Source organism: Amblyomma maculatum, chromosome 4 (assembly GCF_055883805.1).
Source record: "Amblyomma maculatum isolate TAMU_Amacu chromosome 4, ASM5588380v1, whole genome shotgun sequence".
NCBI classification, from domain to species: Eukaryota; Metazoa; Arthropoda; class Arachnida; order Ixodida; family Ixodidae; genus Amblyomma; species Amblyomma maculatum.
The window spans coordinates 42,475,112-42,493,540 of NC_139347.1; the positions used below are offsets into that span (position 1 = coordinate 42,475,112).

At 42.2% G+C, this 18,429-nt stretch overlaps 1 protein-coding gene across 2 annotated transcripts in view; it reads right to left on the minus strand.

Annotated features, from left to right (window-relative positions):
- The window catches only part of LOC146190850 (palmitoyltransferase ZDHHC20-B-like), a 26,375-nt gene continuing 7,946 nt past the window's right edge, over positions 1–18,429 (minus strand). The window contains exons 8-11 of one of the 2 annotated variants that reach the window (XM_084601229.1): positions 17,517–17,643; positions 15,169–15,249; positions 8,767–8,879; positions 1–1,921 (exon numbers count right to left, since the gene is read on the minus strand). In XM_084601229.1, the coding sequence (XP_084457355.1) occupies positions 1,854–1,921; positions 8,767–8,879; positions 15,169–15,249; positions 17,517–17,643 (389 nt within the window). In that variant the 3' untranslated portion in view covers positions 1–1,853. The remainder of the gene's footprint in view (positions 1,922–8,766; positions 8,880–15,168; positions 15,250–17,516; positions 17,644–18,429) is intronic. The other variant, XM_084601230.1, reaches the window with a different exon arrangement.

Here is an 18,429-nt window from a genome sequence, read left to right on the forward strand (position 1 = left end):
TAGACCAAACTACGGTTTATTTCAGTTGCAAGGAGCTGGGGGTACTTTGTTCATACAGTTGCTGCGCAGGTACGCATATGATTTTTTTAGCATCGAGATGTGATCTGCACGGCGACAGTAAACGGCGGTCTGGTTTCCAGTACATAGTATGGAACGGCTGTTACGATTGTTGTTCAGAAGAGACGCACAGTCACAGATACTGCTAAATCATCGATTCATATCACTATAAAATTGTCCACCAGACTGAGAACGAGCACTGACAGCCATTTGATCCGCTTGCACTGTATCTTAGGGAAAGAATGCTTGGTGCAATACCAGCGCACAGCGTAGTAGTATCAGAGAATCGTTTTGCCTTCATGTAAAACGAACATTCAAGAAACAGAAACCTGCATTTATAGTTTGATAGCAGGCATCACATGCTGAAATTCCCATCACTGTTCAAAGCAAATGGTAGTCTTAAATTGTGCAGCCATGATTCAGAGTTGCAAACAAGTCCCGACCAGTGTAGTTACAAACGCTTCAAATAATGAATGAAGCACACTAACAGTTAACATGACAAGCACAGTAAAGGGCTGTGCAGAGACTTGTGCTTGTAAAACATTCCCCAGCTATTACAGCCAATGCATGCGGACCAAAGACGTGTACAGGATAATGCAAGCAACCATGCATTTATGAAACACCAAACAACTATTGTGTAACAAATCTTGCATAACAAGTGCATATTTTATTTCCCGACACAGAAAGAGGGTGCAGCTGTACTGTATTTACAAGTTTCCGCATATACATACATCAAGGTTGCCCACAACCTCAAGAACCAGAGAAATGGTTGTCTTATAGAGCACCCATTCAAGTATTTGCTATATCTACTTACTTTAGTGGGTGTTAAGTACATGCGCTTTGATGGCCACTATCCCAGGCTGCAACTCTTCAAAATTGTATAGAAGCCACCTAGTCTTCGCTAAAGCAGCATGAATGATGCAACAGTCACTGCAATGACCTAATAAAGATCAAGACTCGCATTCATGTTTACATACTATTATTGTGAAAAAAATTATTAACCAGCACACATATTGCAAATAACTATATGTTAATAATCACAACAATAATAAATAACGCCTTTCTTAGAAATGAAGGTAAAAATACAAGCACAGGGCCTTGGGTTCCAGATTTGCGCGAGTGGCTTTTGAGCTTGTGAAAACAGCTTTATTGTTCAAGCCCCATATTTGTAACTTTTCCTTCACTGCCAACTAATGCTGTGTTTATTGCGGCTCCTCTCACATGAAATGAACAAATGCAGATGGTTTTATAAAATTTGCCATTCAACGAAATGTTACATCTTACCTAACGGGAAGCAGTAGTTGGTCCGACATATCCAATAAGCATGTCAAATTGGAGATGAATACAGGTAAGACAATAAATTAAAATAACGTGCTCACAGTGCAAAGGTGTGTCCTCCATCACCTTGTCTAGGATAGCACTTTTTGCAACAGGACTCAAAACGCAGCACATGTATTAGCATTCTAAAAAACAGAAAAGCATGCCATGTGGAACTGTTCACCTCAGCAAACAGAGATGTCAGAAGCCACTGAGGATGTTACCTTCTGTTAGAATGGCAAAATTAGAAAGCGCCACCATAACATTCCAACTTCAGCCAAAATGTGCACAGCCTCGTGTCCCTTGGCATGCAATAACACCAATAGCGGTGGCAGTGAGCCTCTTGAAACTACGTAGTGAATGTACAGAGGCAGGATGCAAGGGCTTGGGAGGCAGCAGCAGAATTTGTCTTGCACTGTTCCAGCAGCAGCAGCAGCATGAATGAGCGCTGTGCCTTCCAAGGGTGTGCTTATTGGTACTCAGACGGGATGGTCGCCATCTGGAATGTGCATCTTTTCAGCGCCGGATATCCTTGCCGGCATTCCCTCTGAAAGTGAAAGAACCCCAGAGTGAACACCACCCAGAACCGCAATGAAAACTCACTTCAGACTTCTAAGTCAAATGACTAACCACTTGTGCACATCACACTATATAAATTCATCAGTTGTGTAGTGGGCTAGCTGGAATAACTAAACTTCACACGCAAAACGTTAATTATCGTGTGTGCCACAAATATGGTTTAGTTCGTGCATGCATGCAATGCTGTGTGGCATGAAATCCTTCAGCCCCGCTAACTTGGACAATACAACATTCACATGCAGCTGCATATATCGAGAACATTCACTTGCTAGCTTGCAGAACTATACTCCCTCAATGTTTCTGCGGTGATATCCGTACCGTGTAAGTTTGCTGGCCTAACTAAGAAAACAACTGTAAAACAGGAGCACAGGCATGTCAAGCAAAAGGGGCAAGGGCAAATGCTGAATCGGTACTGTATACGGACAACAGTAAAGGCCCAGACAAAGTATTTTAAATTCTTTTCCCTCTCCCACTGCAGTTATTGTTCCCATGGTCACCCTTGAAACTTCAATACTTAATTAATCCAAGAAGCACAAGTCGTACACAAGAACTCAATTATTGTTTGGGATATATGCACCGTGACGTGACCTATGTCCAAAAGTGATAGGTGCAAAGCAGCGCTACCACAGTGGTTGAAAAGCTGTGCACTACCTGGCAGCGCCAAATGTATGGAGCCTGTGAGAGAAAACAGCTATTAATTTATGTTACAGGTGCTGTAACGAAACATCTGGCAACAGCAACGAGAGGACAACAGGCAAGATGGGGTTCATAAGAATAAGAAGGCTGACATGGTCCACCATTTACATGGACTGCTTAATACAGCAAAAGAGCAAAAGCAGTGCTGAGAAGAATGGTGCTGAGGCAGCTCTCTGGGCTCCTTATACGAGTGATGTGCAGCTCCCTGCAATATGCCACTACTCAGCTAAGTTTGGAAAGAAAGAATATGAGCCAGAGAGGCAGGTGCATTACTGACATAAAATTTCAAAAGAGATCAATGCAAATGATGCAAAGGGGAATGTGTTTGCATGTAGGCTTCAATTTTGTGAATGTTTTGCATTGACAAACTGAGTTCATTTGCACCAATTAACATTTAAGCACCTTGTTAGACTGCAGCTGTGGTTCAAATCTTCAGCAGATCTGTCCAGATTGCTCCTTGCTCATCAGATGGCGTCTCCTTGAAGCCTTTTTGTCTTTAGTTCTCCCCCCTTATTTATTTACATTTTTTTTAGGGAGGGGGGTTAAGTGCCCGCATGTCTTTTTGTATGGAAGCCATTTCACAAAATTGCCACACATTCAAGCTACAGCTCGCATGTACACGGTTGTCCACTCTAAAGAACACGGAGCGTCACCGCATCCGGCGCGGCCGCGCATAGAGTCAAAGTTGTGGATGTGCACAGGGGCCTGCAGGCTTTGCTTTGTGTCATCTGCTGCAGCGTGGAAGCACACAGTGCTTGCACTGTTACAACATTTTTATCACTGGGGCAGCACAATAAATAAGCAATAAAGGAAACTTTTGGCATAGGTCCTTTTAAAATAGCGTATCGTTTGTCAGACGACGAACAAACATTGTGTAATGCATCAAGCTTTCACAATTTATCCAAGGATAAGTCACTAGGACAGACCAGCCGCTTAGCTTGGCACTCAATTGCAGAAGATTATCAGCCTTGCCAGCGAGAAAAGAGATAGCCGTGCCCACGCTAGCATGATCCACCAGATAACTTTCCGTATACTGAACAACATGCTGCAGTGAGTGAAACGCGACCACACCATCTTGGCGCCTTTGCCAACTGCCAGCACACAGTTCACAATGTGCCTCAGTGCTCTAGCAGACGACACGAAGCACTGCCTCCAGGCCCCTGTGTGTCTGCTTCACTCTGTTTCGATGCGTGACCGAGCCAGATCCACTGACGCTTCGTGAAGCACGGCCATGCTGAGCAGTGTTCGTACTTACAGTGTACCATCATGTACGAGTAGCCACATGCTCTTTTCGTAGGACCTATTCAAGCACTGATGAAAGTTCAAGATGATGACAATATCCACAGCACAGCGTAAGAGACATGGTAAATGTCCCAAAGTGACACTGGCCATAAAGGATGCCATAATGGAAGACTCTGCTAATTTTGATCTTGTGGGGTTCTTAACACCCTTTCAGTGTTTTTGCTATACGAGTACTCAGGCCGATTTCCATCCTAATGGTTTTTTGCAGTATGCGTGCTGTGCTGAGCGTGCATTTGAGGTGCTGCCATCTTCTAGAACGTACAAGAAATATTAAAAATTGCCTATGATACCATTTTGTGGAGGAAAAAGAAACTGACTGTGATTGTTGTGTTGCGCACTGTCTGCAGTGGCGTCCCCTAGCGGTTTCGGTTTCTCCGCGCGGTCACAACACACACACGAAATTTGTTCTCCGCCTTTGTTGGGATGCTAGTGAAGGCTTGTGAAGACCTTCTAGGACTTGCAAGTGTTACATAATTGCTTATGTTACCAACCATCTTGCAGAAAAAAAATATCCGACCATTGACCTTTAGTGCTAAGCGTGGTTTGTGATTCGTGCTTGCGGTTTCGTTTCCTCTGCACAATTGCAACGGAAATGTGAAAGCTGATCTCTATCTTTGCTCGGACGCTAGCGGAGGCCCATAAAGGCCGATTTTTATCTCTGTTGGTGCTCAGCTTATCAACGCCCGCGGGGTGTCGTTTCTCTCCCGTTAAGTTAGTTTCACTGATGTTATGACTGTAATACTCTCCCTGTATATTTTTTCTCTATTTATTCGCACTTTAACATTTTTGTCTGTTTATTATCGGAATAGAAAAAAATTAACATCGGGGGTTACTTTTTTTCGAAAATGTTAGACTCTCAAAGGGTCAACGTGAACTAACAACACACAGCACACAGGCTTCTTGCATTTCGCTTCTCCAGCGAAACACGACCTCCAAGGCTGAGGGCAAACACCCATCCTCGGGATCACGAGTCGAGCACCAAAACCACTGGTCAGGGCTTAGTACAATCCCGCTCAAGGCTATAAGTATAGTATGCAAGTTTTTATTTTCTGCACTACTCCACTGATGACTTCATAACGTCAATAAAGCCAATGGGCATGATTCTATGGCATAAGGGCTCTATCGCTCATGCATTATTAACTTTTCTTTAAGGCTCAGTGTTGGCAACCATATGCCAGACAAGGGGAATTACAGTTTTCTTTAAAACTCTGTTGTTGGTCATATTGTATTCCTTACAGCCCATGTGTTTGTATGATGTCTGTGTTTGTTATATGGCTGAAAGGACAAAACAGAAGCCTCAAAACATGAGCAGGTACCAATTGTGGGTAATACTTAGGCCGGCACAAATGCAGTGTTCCCCATAAACATAGCCTAAACTGAGGTCCCAGAGAGACAACTCAAAATCTTATTTGAACATCAGCGAAATGAAGAAAAAAGTGCAAGGCTGAACGAAGTGTGACACAAACATTAGCCAATGAATGTATTGTGACCTCCAAAAAAATAGGAAATTAGTTCTCCGTGATTGGTGCAATAAAATGTTGTAGCTATTTTTAACAACAAAATTTGCCACGACCATTTTTCAAAAGTATATTGGACATCAGGATACCTACAGAAGAGCCACTAATGGCTTTACACGCTGCACAAGGAGATCGGCACCATTGTGAGCCTTTACACATTCCTGAAGAAACTGATGCTGTTAATCAACCAACAGTTGTGCCGTTCGCTCGCAGCAGGCACAACAGAACCATACAGAAATCCAGCATTCACCCCATTTCCTTCCTGCCCATGTGTTCTCCTTAAAGTGCCTGCCTCCTGGCTTAGAATCTCCAAAAAGGATTAAAGCAGAAAACGAATGTAGGTTTCCAAAGTGCGCACAGTTATTAGCACGTCTTTTACAAGCAGATTCAGTCGACTAATACTGTGTCATATTAAACACAAACTTTGTGTACGCGTGCAAGTAAGGTTGTATGAGCTGTTCACTCGGCCGTGACAGTATCAGCCACCACATCTTTCCTGTCAATCAGAAAGGATGAAAATGCTCTAGTGACATGCAATCCTTCAATTACACGGCCACAAGATATATTTTTGTTCTTGTAAAAGGATGCAAAATTCTCAAATTTTACACATTGTGCAGCTGTTACCACATTGTGTTAACCTTCTCAAGCATCAATACTTTAGACACATGTAGCAAAAGAAGAAGCTCCTCTGCTGCTGTGTACCACTGATAAGCTTTTGAAAGGAAAATTTGGCTGCCCCTAATGCACAAGCATTTGGAATGCTTTGCCAGATGGAAATGATACTGGAAAGAAAGCTCATCACAAGGTACTGCCAATACTGACAGGTAGAGTCAAGCAACAGGAAGCACCAGATGATTCCATCAACAGGAGGGCACTTCACCACCCAAAAAGCACCAAAAGCCTTATCAAGAAGACTCAGTTAATTGGGAAGGACAAGCGCACTTATTTTACACCACAGTCCACGCTTGGATTGAAAGTTGATGACAACATGACAATGCAACAAAATACAGTAAAAGCCCGTTAATTCGAACTTCAAGAGGCTGAGAACGATGTTCAAATTATTCTAAAGTTCAATTTATCGAAAGACCCCCGAAAATCTGTCAAGAACTGTTTGCGTCACAATAAATTATATTGGTCAAACACTAACTAATGCTTGCCTGGTTGCCGATTTTGAGACGAGAACAGCATGGCACCGATTATTTCTCCCATATCCATTGCTGCTCTATTGTGCGATTCTGTTACGTATCTATTGAAGAAGAACTGCTCCAAAATTGCAAGGGTTCCCAGCATCATTCATGATGCGGTGCGATGAGTTCTACAGCTACGTCATGCCCATCATAGTGACAAAATTACGTCTTAGGAGGCTACACTGCACAAACAGCGCGCTGGGCTAAGCCATAGTTTTGATGGAACCGGTGGAACCAAGTGAATGGAAACAAAGGAAATGGCTCCGCAGCGTTGAAACAAGAGAAGAAAAGAGTCAAGGAAAAGGTCAATGACATACCTATTAGCATCCGAGACAGTGCTCAGCTGGGTTAACTTGATATTGGCTGGCCGATACTGGCTGATCGAGCCATTGTTGCTGCGGAGTGGCAGTAAGCTTGAAAAAGCGAAACCAAAGCTATGCAGTCGACTGCTGTCATAGACAGGGTTGCCTGCTCTTCACCACACCTACTAAGTGCGTGATATACTAGCCTGCATTGAACCTGGGTTCTGAGCAGGGCTATTTCATTAAGGTTTTGCCGTGCTGTTCATACCTGAACGTGGCCACCTACAGTGGCCCGTTTGATTTAATCGGTGGAAACCTATAGCATCTAAATTAGTGTCCGACACCACAGACTTGCATGGGCATTTGCCGGGACCAAGCCAGCAGCTCTATTTATTAGCGTTTAAAAGAGAACAGGGGTCTAATTAACAAGCTTCTACTGTATTTACTAAAGGAAGTGATAAAGCCTCAAGGAACTGTGATCCACCCACACAGATACTTTCAGAACTCTTATTTGTAGAAGTAACCATCAATTTCTCCAAAAGTAAAATTATGGTTATCAATACAGCTGTGGCGTTCTTTACTGATAACCGGTGGTTATATAGGTCGGCTATCCCACTGCCGGGCTTCTTTGCTGTTTGCTTGCACAAGCATAGGACTATCTCATAACCCAACTTTTATTTTTTTTATTTTTTCAATTTTACGCCGCCCTGCTGGCTACTGAGTTGTTAACTGCACGCATCTTCCACTTATACTCATTCAGGAAGAAAATTTCCCTTCAGAGATAGTAGGAACTGTTAAAGCTATGTCTGATGTACAGCTCCTACAGCGAAATTTAATTCAGGAATTTCGATGCAGCACCAGGCCGGGGAATCACTTCTGAGTTTGCATTTACACCAGTTATGCTGCCTGTACAGACAGCACAGCTAGCGGCTGCCCATACTGCGCCACCTTTGCTACCGTGCAAAAACGACACTGTAGAGGCTGCACCTGGCACTTGATGTCCAGTTAGATTCTTAGCAGTACCTTGCAGGGTCAGTGGTGCAAAGCAGACTGAGATGAGAGGAGCCAGTTAGTACTGTGCATGCAACAAGAAACAGAGTAAGAATGAAAAAGAGCGTGGGAGACGTACATCACGAGGAGCAGCGTTACCGCACGCAAAGGTACACACACAGAGTTGGAAGCAGCAGCTCATTCAAGCAGTGCTGTGACCTCTGCATTCATGCTATTCCCAGATGCTACAAGAGACAGGACAGTGCCAGTCAGAGCCACCATAACTGCTCAAGGTCAAAACAAGCAAAGCAACGCATTTTCCCTTGCTGTATTTAACGATAAACTGAAATCCTCTGCAGTTCTTTGAATTCTTCAACACTCTCAAAACTGTGCTTGCACATTTGAAAGGACGTCAATTTCTCAAATGCATCAAGAACCTGACTTCTCCTACATTTCAAGCTACAAAGAATGCAAGACATGCTTCCTGCATTGCCTGTAGCGTTTTGTAGAGGTACTTGACAACTGTCAATGCAACTAATTCTACAAGCTTGCAAAGTAGAGTGCCGACAGTTGGCTAAAGTAAATGGTACCTCTTAACTGCAAAAACTAATAAGTCAAATCTACATAAAAAGTCAGCCGAAATTTTGCTCATAACACCACAAACACTCGGAAAAAAAAAAGCATCACCTGGAGGAATTTTACAATTTTTCTGTTGCCTTTTCCTATCATGTACACTCATAAATGGCTTGCACGCATTATAACTGCATGTGTTAGACTAACAGCATCCTTTAGGAAGAAATACAACTTAAGATAACAAACCATCAGAGTGGCCTGCTTCCTCATCGGTCTCAGCCCATCTCTGCCTTTGGTTCAGGAGTCCGTCTGTGTCTTCATCCACCATCTTTTGCGGGAAGGTGATGCCATCTCCCAAGCTTCAATGCACGATGCACAAAACAATTATTAGGACATATCTGAGGTGCAGCCAGTCGGTGCATAATAAAGCAAAACCATATCAAGGAGTGCAATGCTTTTGGAACTGAGAGCTTCAGATTCAAGGCAGATTCAAGGCAATGCAACGGTGCACAGTTTTTAAGCTGTGCAGCTCTCTGTATTGACAACACAAGAAAGCCCTATTGCATTTTGAGGAAAAAGAACAAAGGCCTTCAAAGCAGATGTAAATCTTCAGCTCAGCTTCTTATCCCAATACATAATAACGACAAAACACACATTCATTCATTCAATTATTTCCCAGCTAGACACTTGCTAAATTCTCCATGAACGTGCCACATCCATTCAGCTTGTGTGAATGTTAACTCGTCCATAACAAGACAAGTGCTCCAATGGTTACAAAGTCATGGGTGGATGGCTTAATAATGAAATGCAAAAAGCAATAACAGAAGCCAGCAGAGCTTTCACAACAGTGTCATTAAGGGGGCCTTCAAATTGTACCTTTCTGCTCCACTCCATATTTCATCCAATCACTTCCTCCACAATACTTTGCAGACTTACTATGATTCCGTCTAAGTACACATAGTGCCATAAATGGTCGGATTGGCTAAATTCAGTTTATGGATTTCGATGCCTCAAAGTAATTTGGGTTACTAGGGACAATATAGTGGAGGGGTCTGGGTAATTTTTTGACCACGTGGGGCTAAAGCATGCATTGACATTGTGTACAATACATGGGGGCCCCCAGATCAAACCTGGGGCACTCAGCTCAGTAAGCGAGCGCCCAAAGCACTAAGCCACTGAGCGCCAGTGGTGGGTGTTTTCACGAAAAATTATATTAATGCGATAGTGTTATTAAACGCTCCTCCCATTCCCGATAGAATCCAGTGTTGTCAGTGTAGTGAATGAAAAATCGCGAGTATGTCTCTGACACGTGGTAGTTGGCAGGTGAGATGGCTGAGCACTGAGTGGCTGGCGAGTTGTGTGACGTCACGAGGCCGCATGATGTGGCCGAGTTGGCAGGAGCTGCCAGCTCGGATTTCTCCTAACCCTCTGAAACTGTTGATTCTCGAGTAGGCCATGCATACTCATTAGTATGACGAAGCTGGTCTTTCCCCGTACTAACAATTTTCTCAAAATATGAAGTCACACTGATGAAATCTTGAAGAACATGTAATCCGCATACTGGCCTAAAATAAATAGTTTAATTATATGTAAAACAAGTCGCTCTGCACTTGCACACTATATTATGCAACTTTTTGCCATGAGCTTTGAAGGAATTCTGCTGCAAGGCAACTTGCTAAAAGGCATGTCACTGGTTGCTGCGATGTCAAGGAATGCAATAAGGGTAAAATTACCACTCTGCCTTGTCATAAAAGTTTAAATATGGGATGAAAAATTCGTACTGCTGTTCCTGAAATACAACTTCAAAATGCTATAAATCAACATCTACGACAGGCAGAATAATAATTCTACCCTTACTGTATTCCTTGATCTTTGAAGAAACCTGTAACATGCAGCATTTTCTGAAGACTGTATAGGTGAAAAGGTATATGACATATCAAATAAGTGTAAAATAACCTGCATTACATGAAATTAAATGGCATATTTGGAATCAGCCTGCAAAAATACATGTTCCTTGAAGATTCCATGAGTGCGATTTCACCACTAAAGGTTATTAAAAGCACCCCCTTAAGGCGGGGCTATCATGACGAGTGGTCTTTCACAGAATATCATAGGTTATGAAAATATGCTGTTGAACATGTGTGAGATAAAAGAGGCACAAATTAAGGGAGTAGTGATTAGGAGTATAGTAGAGTGCATGTACACGTACGAGGATCTGCAAAGGGAGTTACAGATGGGAGCCATTAATGCTGTAATGTCACACTCTTAAAGGCCAAGTTTAAGAGAGCTCCAAGTTATTTGGTATGCGGGTTTAACATTCCAAGCAGCTCAGACTATGAGGAGCACCACAATGGAGGGTTTCGACCACCTGGGAACCTGTAACACGCACTGACATCGTACAGCACAAAGGTGCCTTTTATGTTTCGCCTCCAACACGACGCAGCTGCTGTGGCTGTGTTCGAACCTAGGTACTACTCAGGCTCAGTAGCCTGGTGCCTAATCGTTCAGCCACTATGGCAAGCAGAAAAGGGCACGTCCAAAAAAGTTCATTCCCCTCACTCCCACCGCCTAAAAGCAGAACAAATATTCGACAATTGGCTAAGCATCAGCAGTGCTGTAAGTGCAGCACATGGCCGTGCGCGAGAATGAACTCCGCCCAGAGCAGGTGCCAGCACTGAACCTCCCAGTACTTTCAAAATGTTGAGAAGGAAACCCCGCTCCGGTGACACAGAGAATAAATAGAGCCACTGTCTAAAAAATTTATTTCGCGGCGCGTTTAAACAGTAGCAACAGTATGTGCGATAAATTCGGTCATGGTTAGCAATACAGTAATTTAAGTTAATGCAACTTTGTGAAACACAAAATAATATTCTCGACCATTTGAATTACAAAAAAAGAATTACCACAAATAAATAAGAATATAATCCGTACTGTTCAGAAAAAATATTCCCACAATAACATTACATTTATAATCGTTGAAAGCAACTTCTGCTTATACCGCTGTTAGATTGCAAATTCAGCTGTTCAGCTACAAATGACAGCATCCCGAGAAAGGATTTTAACGATTTCAAAACCTTGGCTCCAAAAAGACTTAACATGTAATGCAAATGAAAACCACAACTAACAGAGGTTAAAATTTTGCAAGTTGAATTCTGCACACTGTAAACAAGGACATGAAACTGAGGTAGTGACGATGAGGCGTATGTTCTTTAACTTTTTCTTTTCGGAAAAAAATTGCCTGTTGACTGTGGCGATACACCAAAAGCAGCAACATGCATTGGCTGCTCTTTTATATTTTTTAACTTATCCTACTGAAATCCTAGATAGACTTCAACACAGTCCTGCAGAAATGTGCTGCTTATCCTTGCCCGTTCTAGCAGCAAGATTTTGCAGTGATCCACAAGGTAAGCTTCACGAGAAGCACAGATCAAACCAATGTAGAGCCATTTTCAAATTTACGCTCAAATAAATGTCAATAAGCTGTAGTAAGAATCAATAAAAGGTAAAGCTCTTGAATTGCGGGGCTGCACAACCTGATAGTACGTACGTATGAAGAGAAAGGTTGAGCAGACACTTTGGCACTGTACAGCACAAGACGAAACTATAAGGCATTTATCTGTTTTTCGCCGACTTTGCATGACACTGATATATTAGCAGACTTTTCATCGCATTTTTCCTCCAAAGAGCTTGTTCTAAACACACAGCACATACAAAGGGCCCCGAGGCAATCTTCAAAGCTGCTGTAAAAGATTATGTGGCTGTGATGATGCACAAGCCACACAGTAATTTACACTGTGACACAACTTTTGATGTGCACTATCTTTCACTAGGTGCTATAAAATATGAAAGTTGTTGGAATCTTCTTTTTTTTTTTTTTCCCACATCATTAATCTAGCCACCAAAACAGTGCCTAATCACAAGTGAAGTTTTTCGACCAGTGATGATGGAGAACAATGTTTGATTATGATCATTTTCTGCAATTTCGCCAACCTGAGCTTCGAACAGCAGTGTTGAAAGAGCACTTCAGGGGCCTTTCGACAATCAGCACCGGTGCGTGTATTCATTTAAACAGGTGCACATGCTTGAGAGGAAGTGATGCAGTGCATGCATGCCACAGACATCTCCACACAGCACCGCATGGCCAGTGCATGCCACCAACCATTCATCCAAAAGCAGAGCCTTGCTTTCTCTTGTAGATCGAGATTTTTGCCTGACAGGAGAAGAAGCAAACAGCATGCGTGGAAAAGAATAGACAGAGAAGAAAGAGTAGCACTTTTCAAAGCCATGCATGATCCTGCACAGCCCAATATACCTATATGCACTCAAGCTCACAAATGCCCGCACCGCTTAAATACACTCAAAACAGTCGACTGCTTAAAATTCACTGCGGCTACATCCCAACCACTGCTAATAAGAAGATGCTGGCTGAGCACCAAATACTGAAAACTTCAAAAATGTTCATTTTCTGCGTTCCAAACAACAATGTTCTTTTAGCCACATATGAGCTATTGAAGTTTTCACACTGCTAGCAATGTGAACTACAAAGTGAATCTGACAACTGGTGCACAGCAGTGTATTGGTGTACAGAGTCTGGGAACTTGAGCTTACTATAAGGAAAAAAAAATTCCAGCAGTGCTACGTGATTCGATGTCACACATCGGTCCTGGCACGAGCTTTTCTTGTACAAACTTTTTAACCATAACAAGCAGTGCCATAAACTGTGTACCGAGTGAGGATGTTATGCCTTGCAGTCCTCATTCTTGACAAGTGAAAATCTGTTTTGTACAAGGCATTTTTTTTTTTAATTTATTTTGCATCGGCCGTCTAAAGGGGTCGGCCAATCCCTTTAACCTAAGTCGAACTCGCCCCTAAAGCTACTGTATGTTGTCTCAGAACTGAGAAGGTTTTCGCAGTAACTTAGAAGTACAGCCTAAAATTGAAAGCTCCAGCCCACACCTGTGTGACAGCTGCACTGCACCTGTCAATTCTGTTGCAATGAGCAAAGAAGTTCAGCTAGCATTAAAACCACTCTAACATTCCCTTTAATTCTCTCACCTAGCCCGCAAGGCCGTTCTCATCTGAAGGTATCATGTCTAAGATGCAAGCGAACTATTGTCTTGCAGCTTCAGTGGTAACTAAACTTTCAACCTCAACAGAGCATGTAACAAAGACAGCCTCAATAGCCTTTTCGAAAACTGAAATATTAAGCCTATTGTAACACATGAAACTAGCACATGAACTTGTTGATTTCGAAAATGTTGGACATGCGACTGTCATGTCACAGGTAATGATCATTACGCAGTGATCCCCTGCTCACACTCCCTACGGTATTGAATTACTGTTTTGGCACTGAAGATCTTAAATGAGGTTCAAGTGGTGATAGTTTTTTCACCACATAAACCTTGTGTCCCAATTTCAAATGAACAAAAAAAGGCTACACTGGAAAATTGGCTAACACACTGCCATGGTTAAGTGAAACAGAGCCCCATTTCTCAGCGTTTCCATTGTACCTTAAAATTTAATTTTTAAACAACAAAAACAACATTTACACACATGACTAACCATTGAATTCAAGCATACAGGCTTTTGCAAACTACTGGACCCATCATCAGTCTGGCTAGCAAGCCAAAAGCAATACAGATATGATTTGGTGGCTGCAGCCAACAGAAAAGCAGTAATGACAGCATACAGCAGCATCAGCCATCTTCAAAGCTGAGCACAGGCAAGATGCAGTAGGCCACACAATTTGTGAACAGTCCAGCTTGTCTCCAACCTTTTACGTACCTTATTCTGAACATTACGCAAGCAAGAAGTATTCTCTAAGTAAAGGCTCCTCTGGACATGGCACAGAATGTAGCATGAAGCAAGCAGGGTTTAAAAGTAAAACCAAATTAAAGTGTTCTGGCAAGGCAATTTTTTCTAAAAGCGAGCTCAACCTTTGCTACTCTCCAAGCCCAGGAAAAGCTATTTTAAATTGTACAATAGGAAGCAAAGAGAAGAGATTCTTCTCCAGTGATTTGTTAATACTGACTTGTGCTCATTAGGAAGCACACCTTCCTGTCATAGTGCCGCCATTAGAGCTGCGATAAGAGATAGCAAGGGTAGTCGGACCATACAGGTAGCCAAGGTCACCTAATCGACATGTGACTGTACAAATGACTGCAAAAACAAAATGCTGCTAACCACTGAAACTGCCACTGCTTTTACTTGCACTGCGTCTCTCTAAAACAGTGTTTAATCCTTTGATAGCACAAGGCCAGTGCACGGTCACCAGAAAACTTCCCAGCCGAAATGAATTAAACCGTACACTCCTATATTAGCAAGCCAGTTGTGCAAGCAAATATGACCTCCACAACAGCTGCACATTATGGGATGAGGGCAGTCCACTCATCACAGGTGTCTGCCTTTCCTGGGCGAGGAAAAGAAGTAAAGCCTAGCACACAGATGTCCATCTCTGTAACTAAAGCAAGTCCAAAAGAAGTTTCAATAGTGCAAGGAAATAAATTTTCCTTGCTTGCTCCTCGGCTCACACGCCAGCCATGCCACAGCTATGTCTAGCAGGCAATGCTAGGCCCCTAAGCCAGCCCCGTGAGTGACAAGTAACAGAGAAACAAGACTAATTCAGGCAACGAGAAACATGTGGCTAACCTTGCCTGCGCCGTGCTCCCCATGGAGTTGTACGAACTGGCCAGTTGGGTGCGTGTTGGATAAGTCACCCCATCACCCAGGCTGTCATGCACAGAGAAGAGATTGGGGCCAAATGTTTGCTTGCAGTGGTGTCTGGTCATGAGAGACTCAATCGCTCTTGCAAGCATCTGGACAGCCCCAATGAGTTAACTTTAGGCAGACGCGTCTTTCCAGATTCGTACGGCTGTAGCCGGAAAGGATGAATGTATAAATTTGCTAGTCAAGTTCTGTGTAATTTAGTTCCCTGCATAAGAACACATCGCAAAGAGCAGTGGAAGTCCTAAGAGAGCACAGAATGGGGTATGTTTAACTTGAGCAGTTTAACACACTACAACCGTTCGATGAGAAATCAAAATTATCTTTGATATGTGCAAAACAGATATGTCAAAATACATTTGTCCCACACAGCTCCTCTTCTTATTTTGAATTCGTTTGTGCACCTATTAAAGAGTCCAATTTTGCGGTGAACGAATAACCTCATACACAAGTCCTAGTGTTACAGTTTAACTCCATTACAAGAGATAGACCTAACAGACAATGTACAATAAGAGCAATATTTCACTCTGTTGGCCACCCTATCTGTCCCATTCAGTGGACCTCTTTTGCAACAGAAACAGAATATAAAAGACATTCAGTAATAAAGGATAAGCAAATGTTGAATTCTTTAAAATAGAGATATTAACTTAATTTGTGAAGATTGCTTTTCTCACCGCTTGCAAGCTGCAACCACACCCGTGTACCAGGGAAGCAGCAAGGTGTGATCACTTTCATGATAGTAGTTATAGCAATCAAAACTAACACTGAATGGGCTGGCTACACGTGAAACACTGACGGGGACATATTATTTGCGACTGGTTAATTTGGGTATTACAATGAGGCTAAGTCTAGCCAAATGTAATAATTTATGAACTTTCGAGTACTTCCATAAATTAAAAGGCCTTAGGCAGTGAATAAGGCATTTTAAAAGTCTATAATTGTTAAGGGTATCAAGGACCACTATAAATCCTGTGATAACCTTTTATAACAATCTATAGAATTTTTTAGTGAAACTCCTAGCTACTGGGTAACAATAAATAGGTAACAATAAATGCAGTGAGACATCAGTAAGTAGTGAAAATGCAAAAACCTGCAACTATAAGAGACCTCTCTTATAACAGACAAAAACTACTCTTCAGCAACTGTTTGTTGTAATGGGGTTCAACTGCACATTTGTAGACACTTCAATTTAGTAGTGCACATGTTCGAGTTCTCCGAGCCTCCCTATCACTTTGCATTTGGGCTTCAAGGACAATTAAAACACAATGCCGCCCTGTGTTCATTTCAAAAGTGCCGAAGAAAAAAAAATATTGCTACAATCACTCTATATATTTGTGGAGGAAAAAAAAACTGTCTGGTGCAGGATTCTCACTGTTCTTGTGAACAGATCACCAAAGAGGACAGATGTAGAAACAGGAGCAAACCAGAAGCATGAAGCCGAGCCACAATGTCTGCAGCAGCAACACATAAGCACAGTCCCCAGGCTCCCTTTTCTTGGTCCGCACCCCAATATCATGCCTACTGCGCACTGCATCTTTCCTGCAGGACTGTGTTTGTTGCTACCAGTAGCTCCACAACAAAACATCTGCACAGTCTTAATAAAAGTAACACGGGCACTTACTACACCTACTTGTGGGCAGAAACTGCATTTCTACGACATACAGAACAGTAAAATGAATGAAGAGGTAGCCTGTTTTACACGCAGCCACCTTAGCACCTTAAGCCCAATACGTTGGTACAAGATATCGAGAAACATTTTTTTATAAGTGTGTTTGCATTGCCCTCAAAATGGAGAAACCAAGTGTCAAAGTAGCTATCACTTCCTAGTGCAAAGCGAACAATGAACCAGTTTGCTGCAAGTCTGCCCCATAACCTTTATCTGAAATGGAAAACGTAAGACAGTAGTATCCAGAAATGATGGCAGCTGTGCAACATGCAACAGTCCCAGTTCAGCCTTCAGTCATGCAACGTAAATTGTGCTCCAACCTTACCGATCGTACTCATGGCAATCACATACGCATGGCTTGATATCCACAAGCAACCCGCTTATCTCATCGTGAACACTTCAGAATCTCTCTGCTGTGGCTTCAGAGAAGAAAAAATGGTTCTCCCTGTGTGAAAAGAAGCATGTCGGCAAATACAGGCCACGGGGGGACTTGGCACGCTGCAACTGCCCACATCACCTTGCACTTTTGTGCACCCTTCATCCTTCCGCACCCCTGCTTCTCATGCTTTCAGCCCTTGGAGAGAGAGAGACCAAAGAGGGAAAGCACCTCGTGAACACAGGCACCAGCCAGAGGCGGCGGTTGTCACCAAACACCTCAGCGATATTGGCCTGATGGCCAAGACTGAAGCCATGCTTGTCCGGGCCAGTGCGAAATATGGGTGGGCGGAATGCCTCTGCAATGACGAGAAAAAACTTAGTAAGGCTAGGCACTCAAGTAGATACACAGATAATTTGCCAAGCATTAAACACTTTCCAACTGGCACATTGCAATGTTCAATCTCATACCTGTTTTCTTACTTTCTGCAGCAATCTGCAGATAAAAAAGCTTCCAAATTGTTCCTGAACAATTTTTGTTTTTTTGGGGGGGGGGGGTCACACCTATATGTGCACATTTGCAATGGTTTAAGCAATTCGGTAAAAGATCGCTTTATTTGCACACTATTCCCTATGCAACAACTAAATTCACAATGTAACAACTAATGCTAGAGGGGGAAGAAAATATTGCACAATCTGCAAGGTTAAAAGAAACACACTGCCAATACTGAACCCACACAGCACAGACGACCACAAAAGTGCTGCACTACTCCTGAAAATAATAATAATAATAATAATAATAATAATAATAATAATAATAATAATAATAATAATAATAATAATAATAATAATAATAACAATAATAACAATAATAATAATAATAATAATAATAATAATAATAATAATAATAATAATAATAACAACAATAATAATAATGATAATGATCAATCAATCTTTATTTAATGTGTGCAGGAACAACCATGTGGTCTTAGTGCTGCAGCACAAATAAAAAAAAAATGAAAATGTACGAACATGTTTACACACACAGAGAGAACACGAAAGAAGAAATAAATAACATGAAATGAAACTGAGACAAAAAGTATCACGGAATAATAATAATAATAATAATAATTGTAGTAATAATA